General features: G+C 37.7%; 1 protein-coding gene across 3 annotated transcripts in view; it reads right to left on the bottom strand.

Annotated features, from left to right (window-relative positions):
• The window catches only part of ARHGAP24 (Rho GTPase activating protein 24), a 496491-nt gene that overhangs the window by 42311 nt on the left and 429191 nt on the right, over nucleotides 1-24989 (bottom strand). For all 3 annotated transcript variants that reach the window (XM_077765170.1, XM_077765172.1, XM_077765171.1), the window contains one exon: nucleotides 4467-4674. In XM_077765170.1, coding sequence (XP_077621296.1) covers nucleotides 4467-4674 — 208 coding nt within the window. The remainder of the gene's footprint in view (nucleotides 1-4466; nucleotides 4675-24989) is intronic.

Consider the following 24989-nt stretch of genomic DNA (forward strand, 5'->3'; position numbering starts at 1 on the left):
ATTATTTGGAAGTCAGATACAGCAATATATAAAAAGGGTGATGCATCACAACGAACAGTGGCTTATCCTAACAATATAAAGTTGGTTTAACATTTGAAAATGGATTAACGTAATTCAGCACATTAACATAACAAAAGGGAAGAATCAGATAATTTCTGTAATAAATGCAGAAAGAAATAGATTTTATAAAATTTGATTCTCATTCATTATTAAAATTGTAGGCAAACTAGAAATAAAAGGACATTTTCTAACCCATAAAGGTCATCAGGAAAAAAACCTATAGCTACCATCACACGTAGTAGTGAAAGACTGAAAACTTCCCTCTACATATAAAAAACGTATGTCCACTCACTACTATGGTAGGCGAGTTCTTAGCATGTACAAGCAGATGAGAAAAAGAAATATAAGGCCTACAAATTGCAAAAGAAGAAATAAAACTCTCATTATGTACAGTCAATAAGATTATGTATGTAGAAAACCCTAAATCCTACAAAAATCCTGATGGCACTAATAAATGAGCTTGCCAAGTTGGTAGGACAAAAAAATTAATTGTATTTGGATAATCCAGCAGTGAGAAATTAGCAAATTAAATATTAAAAAGCAATACTATTTACAGGAGCATCTATAAATAGCAAGTACTTAATGATAAATTTAACAAAATGGAGCAAGATCTTACGTCAAAAAATAAATAATGTTGCTGAAATACAAAAAGTCCTAGTGAAATGGAGAGATGAGCCATGTCCTATGGGTTAGAAGACTTCATATTTTTAAGATATCAATTTTTTCCCAGTTGATTTATGGATTCAATGAAATTTCAGTCAAAGTCCTAAAAGACATTTTTTGTAGAAATTGACAAGCATATGCTAAATTTCTTTCTTTTTTAAAAATGAAGATGTAAATGACTTAGAATAAGCAAAACAAAATTGAAAAAGAACAAAACTAGGAGATTTGCTCCATTTGATTTCAAGACTTTGTCATTTTTTTTTTAATGTTTGTTTATTCTTGAGAGAGAGAGAATGAGACAGAGAGACAGACAGAGAGCTCTAGTGGGGGGTGGGCTGAGAGAGAGGGAGACAACAGAATCCAAAGCAGGCTCCAGGCTTTGAGCTGTGAGCACTGAGGCTGATGTGGACACAAACTCATGAACCACGAGATCATGACCTGAGCCAAAGTCAGACACTTACTGGACTCAGCCACTCAGGTGTCCCCCAAGACTTTAAAGCTATAGTGATTTTCTCTTTAAATAGCCTCCTACAAGTCCTTCCTTATCTGTATGTGCTTACTCCTCTTTCCATCAAGTGATGGAGTTTATATTTTCCTTCTCCTCAAACGTAGGGGCTGGCCTGTCTTGTGACTTGCTTTGATCAATAGGCTACACCAAAAGTCACACTGTGTCATAAGGACCCAGCCCTTGTGAGGTTTATAAATTGCCATTTTTATTTTCTTGGAATGCTGAAGTATCATGTCAATAGGTCTGACTAATTTGCTACAGATAAAGATACAGATAAAGAGCAGTTCTAATAGATGTGTGTGTATGTGTGTGTGTGTGTGTGAGAGAGAGAGAGAGAGAGAGAGACAGACAGACAGATAGACAGACAGAGAAAGAGAGAGAGAGAAAGGCCAAAGTGCTTTCCAGCCATGTTAGCCAAGTCAGACAGATAGTTCTCTGAGTAGAACTATCTTGAATCCTTCAGACCTAACTGATCTGCATGAATCAACGTCATGTGCAGGAGAAATGAGCACATCCTGGCCAACTCCTGCCCAAAGTACAGAACCATGACCAATAACCAGTTGGTATTAAGTCACAAAGTTTGGGGGCAGTTTGTTTTACAAATGTAGAAACCTGAAACAAATGTAGAAATGAAAACCAAACACCATGATATGATATTATGTCAATATCATAAATGAATAACACTCTCTTCTTTCTCCTAGGATGCTAGTAACATCACCATATTGTGCTAACATTGAAATACACTCCGCAACTCTCTTCTAATAGCTTTTCTGGTTGACAGGTAGTAGCTTCCATAATTACTCATTAGAAATTAAAAGATAAGGAAGTATTTATGCAGCATTATATCACCAGGTAATTAAAAGATTATTCAGGTTAAATTTCTGATTGTAAAAGTAATGGATGCTTACTGGAATCACACTACTAAAACCAAAAAAAATCCCCATTCATTATCCCACGAAATCAGTGTTCATCTTTTGTCACATTTTCATCAATCTGTTTATGCATGAATGCATTTTATACAAAAATACTTTTTTATAAGTGGGCTAATATTTTATGTAAAGATTGCACAATATTTCACTGTCAGCTCAGCTGTTAAGAATCTGATTTGGAGATAATTGCTCACAGAGCATATCTTTTCTTACGGGTATTCTAAAATTTATAAAATATCCCTCCATTGTTTCATATTAGTGAGGAGCTTGTTATAAGAACCAAGATCATAAATGCCTACAGCAAAATAGCTTTTAATAAATATACTTTTCTAAATTGTCATCTGCATTTTAGGCCATAAGAAAAGGCCATTGAAATTTATCAATGTCACATGAAATTTATTGTAAAAGATGTTGTTTAACCCATTATATGATATTTTATTATGAGGATCCCACTGACAAATTTCTTTTAATTTTGAAGCTAAAAAATTACATTTCTTCTGATAAACTATTGTGTATACCCTGTGAATAGGCTTGAATTTGCAAATATTATTTAGGTTTGGTTTTTCAAAGTATAGAATAAGATATTGGGCACTCCTGCCAAAAGAACATCTGTATTGTTGAAATTTGTTCTCTGAGTCTAGTTTTGAATTTATGTATTTGCCTCCCCATCTAATTTTTATCTCTCAGAGATAATTTATGAATGTCTATAAACTGTCTGTAATACTTTCCGTAAACAAGTAGGATTTTAATCAATTAATTGATCCTGTCTTATTTTTCCGTTTATTATTTCCACGTACTATTGTATAATTAGCATTTTTCCAAAACTTTAATAACTGTGTAACATTTTGTTATATTAGTGCAGTATCATTTATTTGACTATACTTTACTTCTGGAGATAATAGACTGGTGTTCATTTTTTACTATCATAAAAATTGTAATAAGCAACTTTATATGTGTTTTTTTTCCCCACAGATCTGGGTTTTTTTCTAGGAGTAGATCTTGCTTAAATGGTCTTGAAATATATTACCAAATTTCTTTAAAAAGACTATAACGATTTGCTCCCTCGCCATCAGAGTGCCTACCTTAACATACCTTGCCAGTACTGATTATTATCATTGTTCATGATTTTGTTAATATGCTTAGTAGGAGGGCATTAAATGACTTAATGTGCATTTCTTGGATTATTAGCAAAAGCACTTATTTCCAATAATGCTTCCTTTGTCTCATATCGTGTATTAAAGTGTCTTCTTGTCTATCTATTCTGTAGATCTGGGTCTATCGATGTGCTAATTCTGTGATTTCAAAGAAATAATACTTAGTATGTAATTGTCAGTTTTCAAGTAATAAGACTGTTCTTATCCACAAAGTCTAATACTGAAAACCTTTCCTGAGGAAGTAATCAAAATATAGAAAATACTTATGTGAATGTATACCTTCTACAATACTATTTATAATAGTGATAAAGGTGATCATATAAATATCCAAACTCTTGAAATGGTTATGAATAATATACTTGTAGAACGAAATATTAGATATGAAAAATTACATTTACAGGTTGTCGATCATCAAATATTAAGTTAAAATATATTAGAGTATTGGGGATATTTCAAATACTTACGTGAAAAATATATGCTACACTATGCTAAATTAATAATATTAGGAGAAAATTTATTATTTTCTACTAAATTAAAAAAAAGTGAAGAGAAGGAGATAATTTATAAAATATTAGCATAAGTGCATAATTCTTACTTAGTGGAGTTATGGATGCTCTATATTTTCTCTTCTGGAACTTTCATTATTCCCTGAATTTCATCATGCTAAATTTTTGTTTCCTTCTAAATCTATCCTAGATTAAGTTGGAGCTATCTATTTAAAAATAGAATGCTTTCTTTAATATTAAAAACAGTTATTTTAACTACATTGCCAATATCCCAATCTCTGCTTATTAATACTTTTAATATCTCTTAGCTGAGAGAATTAATGAAACACTGAACAAGAAAGACTCCTATTTTAAAAATTCAATTTTCTGATTCAATAGCATAATAGAGGGTTAATTTAGGGCCAAAGGAAAAGAATAAATAATAATATTTTAAAGAAGACAAAAAGTATGGAAGAGAAAGACATCTAAAGTGTCAAATTTTTGACTCTGTAAATTAATAAAAACCATCCATCCTTGTGTGGATATATAATCCATATTCTAAACTATTACAGCATCCATTAAGGTTACATCATCTCAGCTCACTGCATCTCTTTTGTTCAGTTTGGATTTCTCCGTGAAGGATGATTAGTAAAATCTTGAAATCTACCTGTCAAATGATGGCTTCTCTCCACAGTCAAAGGCATCCTGGAGCTCCTTAACGAGGTTAGCCTGGCCTGGCAGTCGGAACAGACCCTCTTCCTTCAGCCCCCTTTGTCGGATAAAGTCCACACACTGTTCCACCAACATTGGAGCCAGACGGTTCCCATATCTCTTCTCATAACGGACAGTGTCTTCAAGTTTCTGTCCAAAAATGCCTGAGAAATAAAGGATTACAATGAATGTGAAGAATTTATATCATATCATTTTGTTACCTAAGAAAACAAAATAAAACAAACAAAAGCCCCCCCAAAACAGAGAAACAACTCAATGTAAAGGAAAAACAAAGATTGAAATGCTGGTGAGCATGTAACAATTGGTACTTCACATATTTTACAGAATAAAATCCATTATAGACAATTCTTCAGATGAAAAGGATTTGTCATATGCTGCTCTTTCCCCCCATATTTAATATTTAGTCCCCAAACCAAGTAGAAATATGAAGTTGAAGATACCCACTTTGATATAAAAAACACTGCAGTAAATAAAACTTTAGTTTTAGGTTTTCTTTTCTTTTTCTTCCCTTTTGCAAAAGCAATTGTACTGCAAAGCAGAAATATTCTGCAGAGAATAGTCTTGTTGTTACAGTTGTTACTTTTTGTCCAATTTTTAGTTAGTTTAAATATTATTCATTTCTTTGTTCACCTTTTGTTTTCAATCAAGTGATGATGCCATGATTATAATGAAGATGATAAAACCAGGAAAAAATGCCCAGAATTTCTGTCCACATAAAATATTTCAGACAGTGTTTGTCTTTTAAAACCTTAAACTATTAATTTATTTGAAAGGGAATAATCTGAATTATGAGCAGCTCATACCAAAAGTGAGGAGGCAGGATCTTGGTGGTTTCCCCTAAAAGATAGGGAGGAATATTTTATCACACATTGTCTACAGCTGCCAACACATGGTGGTAATAAAAAGCAGGCCAATTTTGATCAGTTTTTTTAAATGATTTTAAAATAACCACAAGGGATGAGTTCCTTGCTGCAAGCATTTGGAGCTGAACATCCCCACCATTCACCCTTGCTACCCCACTGATTCAGAAACAATTCCTCTAGGCTGTTTGTAGTTTGTGTGATGGATTCAAGATTAAGTCATGGAGTTGGAGCATTGGTCGTGCAGGCCTTCAGGGCCTACAGTCCCAATGGAGTCTCCGTTGTGTGTTCCAAAGCATCTGGACGTGGTGTTTCTACTAATGATGAACTGGTGACTGGACTGGAAATGGGAGGTCATGATGGCCGCATGGAAGGGACTGGACCCATACAGTATGCTAGCCCCAAAGACACCGTTGGGCACCAAAGAGGACCCTAATATTGTTCCTTCTATCACCAATAAGCAAATAGTGGGCTGTATGTGTAAAGAGGACAATAGTGCTATCATTTGGGTCAAGATACACAAAGGTGAGACCCGGTGATGACCTAGCTGTGGACTCCACTATGAGCTGGTGCTCTACCAGTTAGCCCACTGAGCCTTTCTTTACACCAGCTTACTCAAAATGTGCTGTTAAGTTTCTTCTTTCCAAAATAGAGTGGTCACTGTATTGGTTCTTCTCAGAAGAAAAAGAAAGAAAGAGAGAAAGAAAGACAGAGAGAAAGAAAGAAAGAAAAACAATGACTCTAAAATATATTAATATCAGGTGGTAGCTTGGCAAAAATGATCAACCTATGAAAAAAAAATGTAGGGAAAGCCAAAGCAAATGTCACTCCAATGTTTCCAGATGGGATGAATATCACTAAATAGTTTTAATGGTCTAATGGTTTCATAAAAGGAAAAGAAAAATTAGTGTTGCATGTTGAAATTGTGTAAGACTCCAGAATACTTGGAGAATTATTTTGAAAACATTAGGTTAGGAGTTTGACAATAAGAACACATGTTTTACCTCCCTATCGATAAAATAATTTATGTATGGATTCAGCAATGCAAAACCATCACATTCCAAATAAACATTGCTACCAAAGAGAATATTTCAGCCCTGGTAGAAACAACAGCACAAGAAACCAAACTATTCAACACCTGATATCAATTCTAGCATTAATGGAATTCATGTATTCCTTTTAGGAAAAAGGGTTGACTGAACTAATATTAATATTCAAATACATTGAAAGCAAAATTAGAAAATGGCATCTTCTAAGGTCAGGAAAATTAACATAGGTAACGGCTTTGTTTAGTTGACTGTGGGCTTTGGAACAAGTAGTTTCTCAATGGTGTGTCAAACATTGTTTGCTAACTCAACAGACATTCATTCCCCTATTTTCTCTTGTCATTTCCATTTTAAGGGCTGGAAAATTAAACACCTGTCCCACTTTTGAAGATGTCTTCTAGAGTCTCTAGGGAGACTTTGTTGCTGCTGTTGTTGTTGTTGTTATTGTTGTCTGATGAAACAGAAAGACAGCTGGAATTGCTAATCACTCGTTTTTCTTATCATGAACTTGGACAGGCTCTTTGTTGATCTAAGAGTCATCTTTTGATCATTGGAGAGCAATCATGAGGGAAAAGCTGAGAGATTCAGAGACAAGGGGAATGAAATCATTGAACCACTGACCCAATAACAGAAGCATCTTCTTTATGAATTTTTTAATGTGAGAAAAATGCATCTTTAATCACTGTTAGTTAAATTTTCAGTTACAGCATTGTGAATTCTAGCCCATACAGTGGTAATAGTGATTCTGAAGGTATTTTAGTATTTTAATAACAAAGTTTGAAGATTGTTTATGAATGGAGAATACTGATTATTTTACTGTGGAGTTCTTTGATGCTTATTTGCCTGGGAAGTTTGGATTTATTCTGCCAAAATTAAGAAAATAGCCTTTTAAGGGCACTCATAGTTCATTTTTTGAAATAGCAATACTGATATCTGGGAATACATCTTATCTATCTGTGGTTTTTCACTCATTGTTTTAAATTGATAAATATATTATCTAAAGTTTCCCTCTAAATGCAGCAGAAAATCTACTAAAGATGTTACAATTCAACATCTATGTGTACTACAAATGAGAACCAAAGTTCCAATATTTAGTTTTATACAGTAATAAAAACAGTCAAACATTCTTTTCTTAAAATTCTCAGGATTTCTTTTTTCCCCAACAATTTAGGAATGTGGTAAAGCAGTAAGCTTTGCTTTATGGCTTTTCTTTCTTTCTCTCTCTCTCTTTTTCTTTCTTTCTTTCTTTCTTTCTTTCTTTCTTTCTTTCTTTCTTTCTTTCTCTTTCTTTCTCTCTCTCTCTTTTTCTTTCTTTCTTTCTTTCTTTCTTTCTTTCTTTCTTTCTTTCTTTCTTTCTTTCTTTCTTTCTTTCTTTCTCTTTCTTTCTCTCTCTCTCTTTCTCCTTTCCTTCCTTCCTTCCTTCCTTCCTTCCCTTCCCTTCCCTTCTGTTCTTTCTTTCTCCCTTTCTCTCTCTCTTTTTTTCATACATGTAGCCTTGCATGTGTGATAAGCATATACTTAAGAAGTACAGCAAGAGGGGTGCCTAGGTGGCTCAGTTGGTTGAGTGTCTGACTTCGGCTCAGGTCACGATTTTACCATTTCTGAATTCAAGCCCCGTGTAGGGCTCTGTGCTGACAGCTCAGAGCCTGGAGCCCATTTCAGGCTCTGTGTCTCCCTCTTTGTCTCTGTCCCCTCCCCCACTCATGCTGTCTTTGACTCTCTCAAAAATAAATAAACATTAAAAAAATTTTTTTAAAGGATAGCAAGAAACTAAAAGTCAAAAGCCCTAACTAACATCTTTCCATTTACTTAGTACCTATTACATACTAAGTCCTTGACATATATTCTCTTGTTTTCATAATAAATATGTAAGGTAACTATGTTATACAAGAGGAAATTGGGACTCAGAGAGATTAAACAAATAGCCCAAGGTCAGTTACACAACACCAAATATCAGAATGAAAGTCCATATTCAGATTTATTCAGACTTAAAACCTTTGCTCATTCCCAAATACTAGTCCTCTTCCTCTTTATTTAATCACAAATATCCTATGTCCTCATTTTATAGTAATTTAAAATATTAGTAAATTCTAAAAATGAATAAAATAGAGTATCTTTTCTGTGCTGTAGAGAGTGCTAACAGCGAAGATGTACTAATGTATGCCAGGCATGTGTACAGTGGTTTATCAGTACTTCTTTCATTTAAAAAGCTCACAGCACTCTGAGGTGGGCACCACTATTTTGCCAAGGAGAGGACTGAAGCACAGAAAGGTTAAGCAATTTGCTGAATGTCACATGGCTAGTAAATGCTGGAGCCAGGATTTCTTCAAGGCTGTTGGATTTCAGAGTCACTCTGTATCTATTACATAGTGTGTAAAATAGATGAAAAATGAGTTACTAAGGAAAAACCTTCCTATTTACTGGCTTTCTGACCAAAATTTCTGTCATCACACTAAGAGGAGTGATTTCTGCTGAGAAAATGCAAATTTGAAGGTCAATTAAAAAAATGGAGGAGAAAACTGAATATCTTGTGCATCCTGTCCAAGAAAATGATCTCCTTTATGTAAAATCTATGGCTATTTGCCAATATAATATGCAAGACAGTTAAAGCATATAGATGATAGATACATGTACTTAGAGATTTCTGTGGAAAAACAATAGTTCTCTGCTGTAAATCTGGTGTTGCAAAGAATTAGGAAATGATTATAAAAGACATATGCTTCCCATTTTATGGCATTGAAAATAGAATTTCCCAAACATCTCTGTCTTACAATGGTAGATTTAAATTAATGTCATCAATGGGGATGTTTTTTGTGTGTGTGTGAGGAAAGTTAGAGGGATTTTAAAGCTGTTTTGTCAAAGATTTTCCTTGAAGAAGCAGAATCTTAAATTTTAAGATTAACAGGAAAGCACAAAGGTCACAAGCCTATCTCCAACTAGCAGCACCGGGAAAAAGACACATTGGCTAGTAGATTATTAACAGGAATATACCCTGTTATTTGAGTCATGCAAACAGTTCCAGCTATGTTCATTAAATTCCCAAGACGGTTTCACGGTCCCTGACAAAACCATCCCTGGAATTTCTGGGTGACAAAGGTACATCGTGTGTGCTTCTCTTAGAAATACATGGGTGGTATCATATAGCATCACCAAGGAGGTGACTTCGCTGGACTGAGAAAGTAAATTACATGGGTGATTTTATAAAACTTGTGGGAGGCTGTTCCAACTGGAGAGAGAAAGAGAGAGAGAGAGAGAGAGAGAAGGGAGAGAGAGAAATCTAAATCTCTTTCAGGATTTCTGAGTTTCTTCCTTTATGTGTGATATATATACTCAATAGCTAGAGGCAGCATGTGAGATTACTGAATGTGATCAGATATATGTATTCAAATTCCACCCATCTTAAAAATGAATAAGCAAACACAAAGCCAAACCTTCTTGGACTTTCTGTGCCTTGCAATAATTTATTCTGTGTGCTCCCTGATTCCCAGTAAAGTTATAACTGTCTCTATTTTGTCACTTTCTAACCTTTTGTCAACCTATTGCAATTTGGACTCTGACACTGTCATTCTACTAAAAGAGCTTTTTCTATAGTCACCAACAACTTTCTAGTTGCTAAAGCACTGAAAGCCAAATTTATTTTTTACATTATTTTATGCTTCACTCCCTTTAAAACGGTCAATGTCACTCTTCCTCATATCTTCTTCTTCTTATGTGTTACATAACTCTTGCCTTCCTTCATCAATCTCCTTGATTATGCTTGCTACACCCTTCTCATAAATTTGTTGGTCCTCTGAGTTCTGTCCTCAGCCCTATTTTTATGCTATTTAACACAATTTCTTTGCTTGACATTTAATCTCACTGTCTATCAATTATTCCCACATGTGTATCTCAATTTGGGCTGCTCTTATGAACCTAAGCATTGGAATTCTTTTATTTATTAACTTATTCTTTTAAACATTTATTCATTTCTGACAGATGGAGAGAGAGCATGCGCGAGGAGGGGCAGAGAGAATGGGAGACACAGAATTCGAAGCAGGCTCTAAGCTCTGAGCTGTCAGCACAGAGCCCAACGTGGGGATTGACCTCAGCTGAAGTCAGAGGCTTAAGGGACTGAGTCACCTAGGTGCCCATTAGTATTGGATTTCTAAGTGCCCAAGAGACCCCTCACACGGATACTTCAAAACTTTCCCAAACTCAGAATTTCTAAAACGAAGTCACCTTTTCTTTTTTTTTAAAAAAAATTTTAATGTTTTATTTATTTTTCAGAGAGAGAGAGAGATAGCATGAGCAGGGGAGGGTCAGAGAGAGAGAGACACAGAATCTGAAGCAGGCTCCAGGCTCAGAGCTGCCAGCACAGAGCCCAGTGCAGGGCTTGAACCCACGGACTACAAGATCATGACCTCAGCTGAAGTTGGATGCTTAAGGGACTGAGCCATCTAGGTGCCCCATTAGTATTGGATTTCTAAGTGCCCAAGAGACCCCTCACATGGATACTTCAAAACTTTCCCAAACTCAGAATTTCTAAAATGAAGTCACCTTTACTTTTTGTTTTTTTAAAAATTTTAATGTTTTTGTAATTTCTGAGAGAGATAGAGACAGCATGAGCAGGGGAGGGTCAGGGAGACACATAATCCAAAGACAGGCTCCAGGCTCTGAGCTAGCTGTCAGCACAGAGCCCAATGCGGGGCTTGAACCCACAAACCATGAGATCATGACCTGAGCTGAAGTCGGACACTTAACCAACTGAGCCACCCAGGTGCCCCCAAAGTCACCTTTTCTTGAAAACCTGTTCTACTTCCTGTAATCCTAATTTTGGTCATCTGTTCCAGTTATCCCCCCAAATCTTTGAAGTGCCATCTGAGAGTCAACCTAGATCCCTCCTTCCTTCCTGATTTCCGTTTAATCACCACATTGATCCCTTCCAAACTCAATGCCACTACATTAGGCTAGATCCTTAATATTTCTTAAGTGAGTTTTTGAAGAGCAGTACACTCATTTCAGGCAAGTGCTGCCATGATGATCTTCATAACATTTAAATTGGATCATGACATTTCTTTGCTTTATTTCTTCCTGTGGTGCCCACTGGCCAACTAAACTCTTTTTTATAAAATACCAAGTCTCCACAATTGGAGCCCTGCTCCTTTATCCACCATTTAATCAACAGATGCTTAGGTGGCACCCACTGTGTGCCAGGCACTGGCCACATCCACCCTCATTTCTACTGCTTGCCCACAAACATGCTGGACTATTAGTTGTTTCCTAAATACAATACAACTTATCAGATTTTCAGGCCTTCTTCAGGAAGGAAGGTTTTGCCATCATGAGTCAGCCTAGGAAAACTTATTCTGTAAGCCTTTCTTTTTCTTCCTCCTTCTCTACTCTGAGTACAAAAAGAATCGAGATTCTACCAAACGTTCACTGGTTATTAAAGATTCAGACCTCCTTGGATTACAAGTTTTCTATGCATATAAAATTTTTGGTTACTTAGAAGGTGTTGGTGACAGACTGAGGTAAATTTTAGCTGTCTTTGTTTCTTACTCCTGGACAAAATTGGACGACTTTTATTTTGATTTGTCTATATATCATGGTTGAACATTCATTTTTAAATGAAAATTATTATAATCCTGATGATGCCAAGACTTATTCTGCCAGCAGTATTGCAGTAAGCAGAAGAATAAGTAAAAGCAAATTCTCTATGTGGCTTAGCACGTGCTCTCTAGAAAGAAAAGACTGGGAACTCAGAAAAATCACCAATAGCAGGGAATTTGAGAAATAACCGAAGATTGTTTAACTTCTGGCTTTTCATCAGCACACCACGGATTTTTTTGTTTTGTTTTCAAGATTTTATACATAACAGTGCCTTCGCCTGAGAATTATTGGTGATGGTCATTTTACATTGGAATTATTCATTTATTTCCATCACTGAGGAAGTGTTTTGCTTTAATGCATACATTAATTCCACAGATGTTTTTGGAACCCTCGATCCTTACCCACTTTGGTATTAAGTTCCAGGGACATAAACAAGAAGAGTTTATCTGTGTGTCTGAGTGCAGTCAGGCTGCTGTTAGAAAATAGTCAGTAGGCTGAGTAGCTTATACACAAAAGAAATTTATTTCTCATAGTTCTGGAAGCTGGAAGTCTGAGATCAGATTGGTACAGTTGGGGGTTCTGGGGAGAGCCCTCCTCTGGGTTGCAAACTATCTATTTCTGGTTGCATTCTCAAGTGACAGCATAGGAAGGAAAGGAAGGGCTCTCTGGAGCCCTTTTACCAAGCAAGGCACTGATCCCATTCATAATAGTTTCCACCCTCATGACCTGATCACTTCCCAAAGGCCCCATCTCCTAATACCATCACCTTAGGCATTTGGCTTTCAACACAGGAATTTGGAGGGGACACACAATCAAAATAAAAGACATCCAATTTAATCCAGAACTAAGAAACAAAGAGAGCCAAAGTTTACTTCAGTCTGTCGCCAACACTTTCTAAGTAACCAAAAAATCTTACATGGATAGAAAACTTGCAATCCAAGGAGGTCTGAATCTATAATAACCAGTAAATGTTTGGTAAAATCGTTTTTTAATTTTTCTTTATCTCTTTCGTTTTTGAGAGACACAGAGCATTAGTGGGGGTGGGGAAGGGACAGAGAGAGAGGGAGACACAGAATTTGAAGCACACTCTAGGCTCTGAGCTGTCAGCACAAAGCCAGATGCAGGGCTCAAACCCATGGACCATGAGATCATGACCTGAGCAAAGTTGGATGCCCAGCTGTCTGAGCCACCCAGGTGCCCCATAGAATTGTGATTCTTTCTGTAGTCAGAGTGGAGAAGGAAGGGGAAAAAGAAAAGCTTAGAAAACTTAAGAAGTATAATAATGTCAGTATAGTGGCCCTGTGGTCTAGGTCTCACATCATTTATATTCAGGTACCAGCCATGTAATTTACATGTATTTTCTCATTTGACCTCTCACAAGTATCTACAAGAAGATTTCATTTCTACAAACAGCTTCAGAGATGCTAGATGACCTGAGGTCACATATCTAGGAGGTGGCAGATCTGGGATACAAGTCTTCCTTTTCCACTATGTTACATTAACTCAATTCAGTCATATATATATTTTTTCTCCCATAGGCATACTGACCACTCTCTTAGGATAGTATGGAGAAAATGTCTAAATCTGATTTCTAGCTAAATGATTATATTTGATTTTATATAGTGCAGATGAATCACTGTTATTCCAGGTAAGACCGTGGTTGGCCTTTTGTTCATGAGCCCCTCAGCCTTTATATATGATTTGTTGTAGTGCTGACCACAGAGTAAGCAATTATTTATGTTTCTTTATCTCCAAGGAGTATGTGAACTCATAGATTCAAGGCAACCTCTTTGCTCACTCCCATAATCACTTGGTAGATGTTCCATAAAATTTTGATATTATGAATAAAGGAGCTGCTCATTTATAGCACCATTTAAAATTGTACTGATTTAGATAGCAACATTCTATTGGACAAATCAATTTCCATAAATGTGATTATAATATATACAGCATACAATGACATCAAAGAAATGTTGGTTTTATTCACAACCATGACAAAGATAGCCCATTTTAACTCATGATTGCTTATAGACCTGTAGAAAAAGATACATAATAATACTGTACTTCACCAGTTTGTAATAAACCTTGAATCCTCAACTGAACAGACCTATTGCCACTCTTCACTCTGGGAAGAAGTAAACAGATCTCTCTCTCTCATCAATCTATCATCTATCTTTTACCACAAATGTGTATATAGCACTTTAAAAAATTTATTTATTTATTATTTTGAGAGAGAGAGAGAGAGAGAGAGAGAGCACAAGCAGGGGAGGGGCAAAGAGCGAGAATCCCAAGCAGGCTCTGTGCCGTTAGCACAGAGCTTGATGCAGGACTCAAACTCATGAACCGTGAGATCATGACCTGAGCTGAAACCAAGAGTGGGATGCTTAGCTGACTGAGGCACTCAGGTGCCCCTAAATGTGTATTAAACACTTTAAGAAGGTGATGAAGATAAGGTGGCCAGGTGGCAGCATTTAAGAAATTAATGGGTTACACAGAAGGCTTGGGTCAACAGAGGAGGCTTGATGAATAAATGAGAGCCAGCAATGCCTAAAAGGAAGTATAAAGTCTGAACAGAGAGTAGAGAGAGTATTATAGCATAATGAAAAAAAGCAAAGAGCTGGTATTGGACATATGTTTAGGAAGAAAGAGTGGGACAATCTGGGGACTTGGAAGTTTATTCTCCAGGGAATAGACGGACCTGGTTATAAGGCCTTGATAATTATATGAAACAGGAGTTCCTTCTGGGAGCAATAGGGAATCATCAAAATGTTTGAGGGATGCCTTGACGGCTTACTTGGCTAAGCATCCGACTCTTGGTCTCAGCTCAGGTCATGCTCTCATTGTTCATGAATTCAAGCCCTGTGTCAAGGCTATGCACTATCAGAGCCTGACTGGAATTCTCTCTCTCTGTCTTCCCCTGCTCTCTATCTCAAAATTAATAAATAAATAAATAAACTTTAAAAAACTATTTGAGTTGTAGGATGATGCTTGAGAGTAATATTTCAGGAATACCAATTGGTCAATGCTTTGCAAATGGCCTGTGTGTTGCAGGAATTTGTGAAGTACATCAAGTTGGAAACAAGCGAGGATGGATGCTGTCTTGAAGAGCCCGCTTCTTAGGTTAAAATAAGTTGTGTGCATGAAGTGATAAAGGCACAGAGAACTAAGGTGGTGGAAACATAAAAGGAGCTAGAAATCTATAAAGATGGAAGAAGAAACAGTGCATGACCACTAACTGGGTACAGTGTAGGGGAAAGTTCTAGGTAATTAATGATGACTTATCTCTAAGGCAAGAGTAACTCAGGAAAACAAAAACAAGATAGAGTTGGAGTTTCCTTCAGTGTGTCCCGGAAGCATAACATCCTTAAACCAGCTAGCTAGTCTATTGTGACTAGAAATTACTACTAACATTCAGGAACCAAAATAGGTGGTAATGAAAACGCTGCTTATGCTACTTTGCATATTAGATACTAGGCTTACAGAGGTAAAAAGAAAACTATAAACATAGTTTCAAAATCAACAGAATAAAAATACATTGTAATCATGATCTCTCCAGAACATAAACCCAAAGCACTGTCATCCCTCCAGCCTCCTGCCTAATAGATGCTTGTCAGTTCCTACCTTTTTAAAACACCGGAAGAGCATTTTCAGTGATCTCTATTAGTATCGACACAAAGAAACGGAGAGATGAAAAGGACAACAAAGGAGCAAAGGGGACTGGAAAAGAAAGCAGCCTTGAGCATATACTTAGAGCCTGCTCAGCACGCAGGCTCCAGTATCACCAGGCCTCTGGAAACTTTGACTCAACTCCACACTTTATTCAAGGGCATTTCTAAAGCTGGAAGTCTTCTCTGCTGTTGGCCTAGCCCTGACAACGGTAAAAAAAAAAAAAAATGTTTTAAACGTGGATCAGGAAAAGCAGATGCATCAACTTTCTTTGCTTCCCGGTGCTTTTCCATAAGTCACGCACTCCCACTTTTGCTTTCACTGAAGTGACCTAAGCTGATGCTCTCCAACAGGCTTTGCTTGAGGAAGGCAGAAACAGGTCCACTTCTTGAACTACTTGAGTACCCAGGGGATTAAACAAAGCACAACGGAACACTCTCTTCTTAAGGTAGCATGCTTTGGGGACCCAGGATTGAAAGAAAAGCGCATGCTTTCCCATTGCTTTCCCATGCAGGACCTTAAACAAAGACGTAAAAACTCCCCTGTGAGTCCTGCCCCTGCGCCACTGCGGGCTGGAGTGATCAGTGCTGCACACACAGAAGCAGCTTCTCTCCCAGAGCCTCACTGTGTAATTGTCGTCCTGCAGCCAGGGAACAAGAGAGGCTGGTGTGCCGCTGGCTCTGGCTAAAAGGGAAGGAAACTTAAAACAGCTCGATGCTTCCTGTTCCTCCCCTCCTCTATGGTTCTGACAGAAACCAGAATACAGTTTTGCAAATTAGAAATCTGTTAATCCTCGACTCACATGCTGAACATTCCTCAGGTTACTAAGACTTTGCGTAGCAAAGGACAATAGTTTAAAAATAACCCATAGGAGATGATAGATAGAAGCTATGCCCCATTCCACTGGTGCCATTTGCCAGCCCATGGGGATTCTCTTCCCAGGCACTGCCTTCCCTCATTAGTATTTAAGGAGAAAGGGAAAAGGACATAATGATCAGCAGTCTTAGCCAGGATTCTTGCAGATACCTTATACTCCACTATTGGAGAGAAGGTGGAAAAAGGTCAAAAACACCTTGCTCTATATTTCAAAGATATATTAATTGTCCCCAGAACATCTCATGTTACAAATGAGCAGCAAGAGGCTGGAAAAGTAGACTCTCTCTGTGTGTTTGGATAAACTCAATTTAGTTGCTGAGGGCTAGAGGAGCTGGAAAATGAAAACATGCCCTTAAGCAATTACTCCCTAGTTTTTTTCAATTTCTATTGTTATCAATTTCTCTGTCAATGATACAGTCTTAACAGTAACCATGAAATCTCTACAGATCTATAAAATATGAGACAAGTATCTCTCAATTACGTTTGTAGATAACTGAACACCTGAATTCCTTGCTAATAATATATGATAATGATCATAGGTAGATCTCAACTGTTCAGAGGGAAAGACTCAGAAAGAACAAGGTTTAATCTTAAAAGTTCTTACTATATTTTGCTTGATACAAGTGTTTTCTTTTTCTTACTTTGTTTTCTTCTCTCTTTTGTTGGTTAGTAAGTAGAAAGGGTTAATAGGTAGCAGACCAAAGAAAAAAGGGAGAAAGAACCTTAGATGTTACTCACGTCTCTTCCTGATTAACTTATTAGCTTACTATAGATGACATTAAATTATAATTACCTATTCCAGTGTAAATAATCACCTCATTTAATTATTCCAATTTTAAAGCAAAAGGGCATTTAAAAATATTTTGATACAGAAATGTTCTCTAAAAGTAGTTTTATTTTCCCCATGAGTACTCTTTCACTCCCCCTGCACAAATCAGTTCTGAAATTCTTAGCCTCTTTTATTGATCAGAAATTGTTAAATATTTTCTCACTTCTTGCTCCTGATAGTTCATATCTTTGGCCTCTCCCAGTGCTGCCTTTTGATATATTTGGAAAGTCAAGGTGACTCCTATTTCTAATCAGTGTTAGTCAATATGGTTGAAAGGCTCTTGAAAAGGGGTCACTACAGATCATCTGATTATTCAAATTAAAATTTTCTCAGCAGGGTTGGTGAGGCAAGCACAGGCAGCTTGTGCTGGCAGCAGAGCAACAAGGATCTGAGAGAGACTGATTTCAAGAAGTAACAACATGGCTGCTTGGTTTGGGTCTGAGAAAGCCCAAGGTAGCCTTGGCCCCTCCTCTCAGAATGGCCAGGCAGGCTTGCTTGGTTTTCCATCAGTCAAGGTGATCCCTATAGGACTATCATTCTTTAAGCCCCACCTACCTGGCCCATTCGCCATCATAAACAGATCAATATGAACCTTGAAAAACAAATACAGACAGGCAGAGACACACATAATCACCTTGTACAGTTCTAAGCTTTTGGTTTTCAAAGTCCCATTTTATCTGAACATAAACTGACCTTAAAGCACCAGAGAATATATGTATATTTTTTAAATGGACATTAGCAGATCATCTACCTACCTTTCCGAAAACTAAAACACCGTTTGATTCTTCTGTATGTAGTTTTGGGAATGAGTGGAGTTGATGCTAAGGCACCTGAGGGCCGTCCCCCAGGGTTTCGGTCTTCAGGCATCATACAGGCCCGAAGTTCTGAACCAGTTCCAGACTTCCTTTAAAACCTGCCTCTGTGTGATACCCCAAAGCCACTCCTTCTCATGTTTATTTGTTAGGGTTGAAGTGCTGATTCCTAGGACGTGAAGGCTTTGATCGTCCAGGTCCCGGATCAGGGATAAATCACCATCTCTCATTTACTTCTTTTTTGGTAAAAACTTCCTTTTCTCTCGCCTAGTCCAAGGAGTTTTAAGGTTTAGGTGTTCTGCTTTAAGTTTCTGCAGACATTCCAAAATGTCACACCAAAAAGGATGGCAGCAAGCTGCACCTTCCATTCAAACAGCAGGAATTGTTTTGTTTTGTTTTTTGTTTTTGTCTTTTTTATTAAGAACTGTCTTCTCAGCTGGAACTGGGGGGTCTGAGATTCCTCTGGAAAGGTCAGCAAATAGTCGTGTGCAAGGGGAAAAAAAAGGAACAATGACAAAAAGGCCCCTGAGGAATACTTCAGGACGGTCCTTGCTGGCTCCTTTCATCTGAACGAAAGGGGAAGCAAATAATGGCACCTTCTCCAGAAAGCATTTCGGGGCATGATAGGTTCTTTGCAAAGGACTCCCCTGTTCCTTTTATGGCACCCCTCATCCTTTGATGCTCTCTGCAGGCTTCTCCCCTTTCCCTTCTGTCTTCAAACTGCTGGGGCTCCTGAGGGAATCGCCACGTCAGGACAGTTGAGTGCCCATTCCATGGAGCCTCCTCGGATCCGGATCCGTGGAGGAGGCAGCTCTGCAGGGAGCTTCTCCTCCCCCCTCCTCCGGCTCCTTCTCCCCTTTTCTGAATGAGGGCTGGGCGGGAGCTGGAACAGCAGCAGCTGCCTCGTCACTGCGCTGTGGCTGCGACTGCCTTCAGTGCCCGCTGGTCACATGCAGCAGGTGCAGTCACAACAGTATGAGGGGAGGAGGGAGAATGCCACACAGCGTGTGAACCCCTTTCTTCTTCGTCTGACTTTGTATTGACTTCTCTGCCCTTGTCTGTGCTGCTCCTATAGAACTGGCTGCCTCAGCCCCTCAGAAATCAAACAGCACCAAACCAGCTCCAAGGGGATAAACTTTCACTCCCTCCTTCCTGCATTTATTCTTCCTGTACAAGACTTTTTCAGAGGTTTTGCAAATGAATCTATTTGTGAGTGCTGATTTAAATGTGCATATCACTAAAACATATGTGTGCCTACTGGTACATATGTGTGTGTCTGTGAAATGGAAGAATATCCTCAATCGGGTAACAAAGAACCTACAAATATAATTATCAGAAAACTAGTCAACGCAACTCATGTGTGTCTGTTTACATATATTTATATATATATATTTTTTTCTGGTTATGGTTTGAAAACCAATCCTGTTTTCAACTTTCTCCTTGGCTCTTGCATGTACCTTCTCCACCCCAGATGCCATGCCTACCCACACTCTCAATCTAACTCACTGAACAATTTACTCACCAAGTTAATCATTCATCCACCTGGCTGTTCCAGGAGCAGATGTGGAATGCTAGTGCTTTAACCCCAACCGGCCCCTAAAGGTCTCTGCGTGCCTTCCTAGCCATTTGACAGGGGCGCTGCGAAACTGCGAGGAATACTACAAAGGTACTCCCTGTAGAAACATCATTACTCCGACCAGCATGCCCAGATAGGTTATGGCTTGTCACTAAAGGAGGCATTAGTAGTTTCTTTCCTATGCTTCATACTTGTTTTTCCCTTCGGTGTCACAGCACGCTACTAGGAAAATAAGGAAGCACACAGTGTAACCCAGTATAAACAAGACAGTGGCAATGGCAATGCCAGACTGGGAAGCACCTCACCAGCCGCAAATGTCACTGACCTGAGCACTGGCACAGAGGGAACACATGTAACCCCAGGACTCTGGAGCTGGAAGGAATCTCAGTTTAAATGGTTTTGTCTCATTTTCTTATTTCACAAACAAAGAAACTGAAAGTTGAGGGGTAACATCCCTATCCAAGATCACACAGCTGTCTATGCCAGAGCAAGACCACATTGTCTCCTAATTAACTCCTGCTTTGCCGCATGCCAGTTATTCATCATGAGGAGTATTCACATTCAGTATTTTTATTGCATCGATGGGTCTCTGACTCAACTCTTTTCGTAAGGAAACAAGTACAGGAAGAGCCTAACTTTGTAAGTAGTTAAAGTCAGAAAAAACACTCAGATCTAACGAACACTCAATGGGATTCACACTCTTCCTAGACCATGGGTTAGGCACTTCCTTATACATTGCCTCAAAAACAATGGAAAGGAATTGTAAAAACACAAAAACAAAAACAAACCTGTAAACAACAACAAGCAAAACATAACCCCTACACTTTTCCAAAGCGAAATAAAGGTTTTGACATCCTAACTTTGGGATTTGACTTTAAGCCAGAAATCCTATTGGGGAAGCAACTGCTAGGGGTGGTTTTAAGCAGATAACACAAAGCTGAAGTATCTAGATTCAATACTGAATTTTGATATCAAGCTAGGTTGTCAAGTGAATGTCCACTCCCATTTTCATTGGTTCCCTTATCTGATTATCTGTGGGAAGTTTGCTTTATTAAATAAAAAGAAAAGACCTGCAAATCCAAAGCCATGATTTTCACATAATAGTTTCTCATTTCTAAGAGACTGAAAAGTTTGGAAATCTCCTTGGGTGTCTCCTATTTTTAATAAAATGTCTTCTTATTGTAATGGTAAAGAGGGAATATTTTACATGTATATGCAGCCTGAACAAAGATAAGCTTAGGTGTCTCATGAAAAACTTTAACTTTTTAAAACACAAGTTGTGAAACTGCAGTATAGGTAATGAAATGCCCTCTTTTTCTCCTTGAAATTTTTTTTTCACTATAATGGATACTTTATTTATTTATTTATTGTCGTCTTTTTTTTTTTTACAAATAGTTTATTGTCAAATTAGTTTCCACATAACACCCAGTGCTCATCCCCACAAGTGCCCTCCTCCATGCCCATCCCCCCTCCCCCCCTCATCCATCAGTCCTCAGTTTTTGTCAGCATTCAAGAGTCTCTCATGGTTTGCCTCTCTCCCTTTCCCCCACCATTTCCCCCCTTCTTCTCCCCCTTGTTCCTCAGTTAAGTTTCTCCTAATCCTCCTATACGTGCAAACATATGATATTTGTCCTTCTCTGCCTGACTTATTTTGCTCAGCATAACACCCTCAAGGTCCATCCGTGTTGCTACACATGTGAAATGCCCTTTTTTAAACAAACACATTAAAAAAGTTGGTATACAGAAATTATAAGTCAGAGTTATTTGTCACCTTCCAAATGTCTTTACAGATACAATTTAATCAATGACCACAACGATATTTAAGTGTTGGGAGGGAGATTAGAATCTATGAGGTCTTTATTTAGGATTAACTGATGGTTGGATTCCATAACTTAGGGAGGAGAGATATATTTTCTTATTGAAGACAATTACAGCAATTGAGGATATTTTTAACAGCTTTTTTGAAATATCCACATATCATAGAATTTACCCATTTCGAGTGTATGTTTCAATGACTTGTAGCATATTCATAGATATATACAACTGTACATCAACATAGTCAGTTTTGGAGTATTTTTATCACCTCAAAAAGAGATTCCATATCTTGGGCTATCACCCATCCCCTCCAACATTCTTATCCTAGCCCTAAGTGATCATTAATTTCCTTTCTGTTTCTATCAATTTCCCAGTTCAGTACCTTATTCCTTCTTTTTTTTTTTTTTTTTTTAATGGCTGTGTAATAATCCCTGATGTCGATATACCACATGGACATTCGGGTATTCCCATGTTTTAGCTATTAGCAATAATGCTGCCATAAATATTCATGTACAAGTTTCTGTGTGGACATATGGTTTCATTTCTCTCGGGTATATATCTATCTAGGAGTGCTGGCCATATGATACTTCTGCATTTAATTGAATGAGGAACTGCCGGACTCTTTTCCAAAGCAGCCGTATCATTTTACATTCCAATGAGCAATGTAGGAACAGTTTGATTTCTCCACACTCTCATCAATACTTGTTATTGTTGGACTTTCTAACTCTAGCCATCCTAGTGGGTATAAAGTGTTATCTCATAGTGATTTTGATTTGAATTTCCCACATGACTAATGACTCCGAGCATTTTTTCATGTGCTTTTTGGTCATTTGCATGTTTTCCTGGGAGAAATGGTTATTCAGATTCTTTGCTCATCTTTTAATGGAGTCAAACTGTTTCCAATTTTTAATTTCTCTTTAAAATTGCATTTTAAGAGTTCATTATAAATTCTGGTTACAAGTTCATTATCAAATATATGATCCAGGAATACCTCCTCCCAAAATAATAGTTGGTTATATTTTCACTTTCTTGGTGGTATCAATTCAGGTTATTTTTGAAGGACTTGAAAAACCATATTTATTTTAATTATTACTATTTAATTTTTGTTATGTTTTCATGCACCAGTAAGTACCAGTACCAGTTTTATTACCAGTAGGGCATGGGCTTGTCATTGTGGGTTTGTCATTCCCACAACAGAGGTAGTAGGTCACACTATTGCGCAAGAAAGCAGGAGGAAGCCCACAAACCAGACGCCATGGGTTTTCTTCCTAGTTCGGTTACTCACCGTGTGGCTGACATTTGGCAAGTTAGTCACCCTCCCTGGGTCCTAATGACCTAATCCACAATATGTGGGATTGAACTAAAACAGTGGTTTTAAAATATTCTTTTTCAGTAGAAAACATATTTTCAATGAAATGTTAAATGGACCTCTAATAGATAAGATAAATAAAAGATCTTTCAGTTATATAAATTTGTTTGAAACTCAAATTTTTACTATTTCTTTAAAATTCAATCAAAGAGCACAGACATTTGAAACTCTAGATTATGGGTGACAGTTGTGATGTTTTATCAATGTCCATATTCAGTTTGGTTCTATATTCTGTATTAATTTAAAAAAACTCTAATGTTCAGTTGAATCACAAAGAATTTATTGCAAATTGAATGAGTATTTATTTTTATTTTAAAAATAATTTTAATGTTTATTTATTTTTGAGAGAGAGAGATAGAGTGCAAGCCAGGGAGGGACAGGGAGAGAGGGAAACACAGAATCCAAAGCAGGGTCCAGGCTCTGAGCTGTCAGCACAGAGCCCAACGTGGGGCTTGAACCCATGAACCATGAGATCAGATGTTTAACCGACTGAGTCACCCAGGTGCCCTGAATGAGTACTTTAAAAGGTTGTCTTTCAATCTCATAACACTCTTCAATTAAACGAAAGGGTAGAAAAAATTTTTAATAGTTTATTGTCTAGTTGGTTTCCATATGACACCCAGTGCTCATCCCCTCAAGTGCCCTCCTCCATGCCCATCATCCCCCTTCCCCTCCCCCCCAACCCCATCAGCCCTCAGTTTGTTCTCAGCATTCAAGAGTCTCTCATGGTTTGCCTCCCTCCCCCCAACTATTTTTTTTTTTCAGAGGAGCATTGTTTCTATAGTAAGTGCTCTATGCTAAAGTACATCTCTTTACAGGTAAATTTGAACAAGCACTTAGGAAATCCCTGAAGCTCATTCCATAGGATAAGGTACAGTAGTCCGCTGTTATCTGTGGGAATTATGTTCCAAGACTCCCGGTGACGGATGCCTGAACTTTACATATGCTATGTTATTTCCTAGAGATACATACTTATGATAAAATTTAATTTAAAATTGAGCACAGTGAGAGATTAAAAATAAAACTAATAATAAAAAAGAACAATTGTATCATACCCTGTAATAAAAGTGGTCACTTTCTCTCAAAACATCTTCTACTGTACTCACCCTTCTTGTGATGATGTGAGATGGTAAAATGCCTATGTGATGAGATGAAGTAGGGTGAACGGCATATGTATCATGATACAGCAGTAGGCTACTATTGACCTTCTGACAGACAATAGGTCAGAAGGAGTATTGTCTGCTTCAGGACCGTGGTTGACGACGAATAACTAAAAACTGCAGAAAGTGAAACCACAGATAAGGGGAACTACTGTACATAAACCTATCAAACACTAGAGCATCCCTGCCAAGTTCATAAATTTGAAAACTTAGATATAGCTCTTGTCTAGTCCCACTGGGGTAACTTCTGGGACTCCTGGGCAGGTGGGACCCCCTGTGGCCATGGATTTGATAAAGCTAATTAGGTCTCATTCATTTCTCTTAAGAAAAGGACAGATAGAAGAGGAGGAAAGGGAGAGAATAGCACACTGAATAGATATAATCCCTGAGCAAAAATACTTCCTTCAGCAGGTATTAAGGAACCCCCTAAACTCAGAAGCCCCAGAAATTTGACAATGGGGAGGAAAGAGAGTCTTTAGAAATGACAGCAACTGAGTACACCTCTCAAGAATAATTATGAGCAACCCTCTGCTAATGTTGTGGGAGGGATCTCATCCCACAGGCCTCTTCAAATGTTTTACAGAGTCATTTACTAGCCATTTTAGTATATGAATAGGGTGGTCATATAAGTTGTCACCCAAACTAGGACATCATGAAAAGCAGTCCTACCAATAATTATCTTGGGACAACAGTTGTAAACCAGACTGTTACCAGGCAAACTGAGATGAATAGTCGCCCTGGTTAGGAACCTCCCCCTTGCTCGACAGAAGTCACTACTAGAAGACAATTTGCAGACATGTATCATTCACCTGGTAAAACCTAAATTTCCAACTTTTTAAAGTACACCTTTGAAGTTATTC

The sequence above is a fragment of the Crocuta crocuta genome, unplaced genomic scaffold (genome assembly GCF_008692635.1).
Source record: "Crocuta crocuta isolate KB4526 unplaced genomic scaffold, BGI_CrCroc_1.0 scaffold134, whole genome shotgun sequence".
NCBI lineage: Eukaryota > Metazoa > Chordata > Mammalia > Carnivora > Hyaenidae > Crocuta > Crocuta crocuta.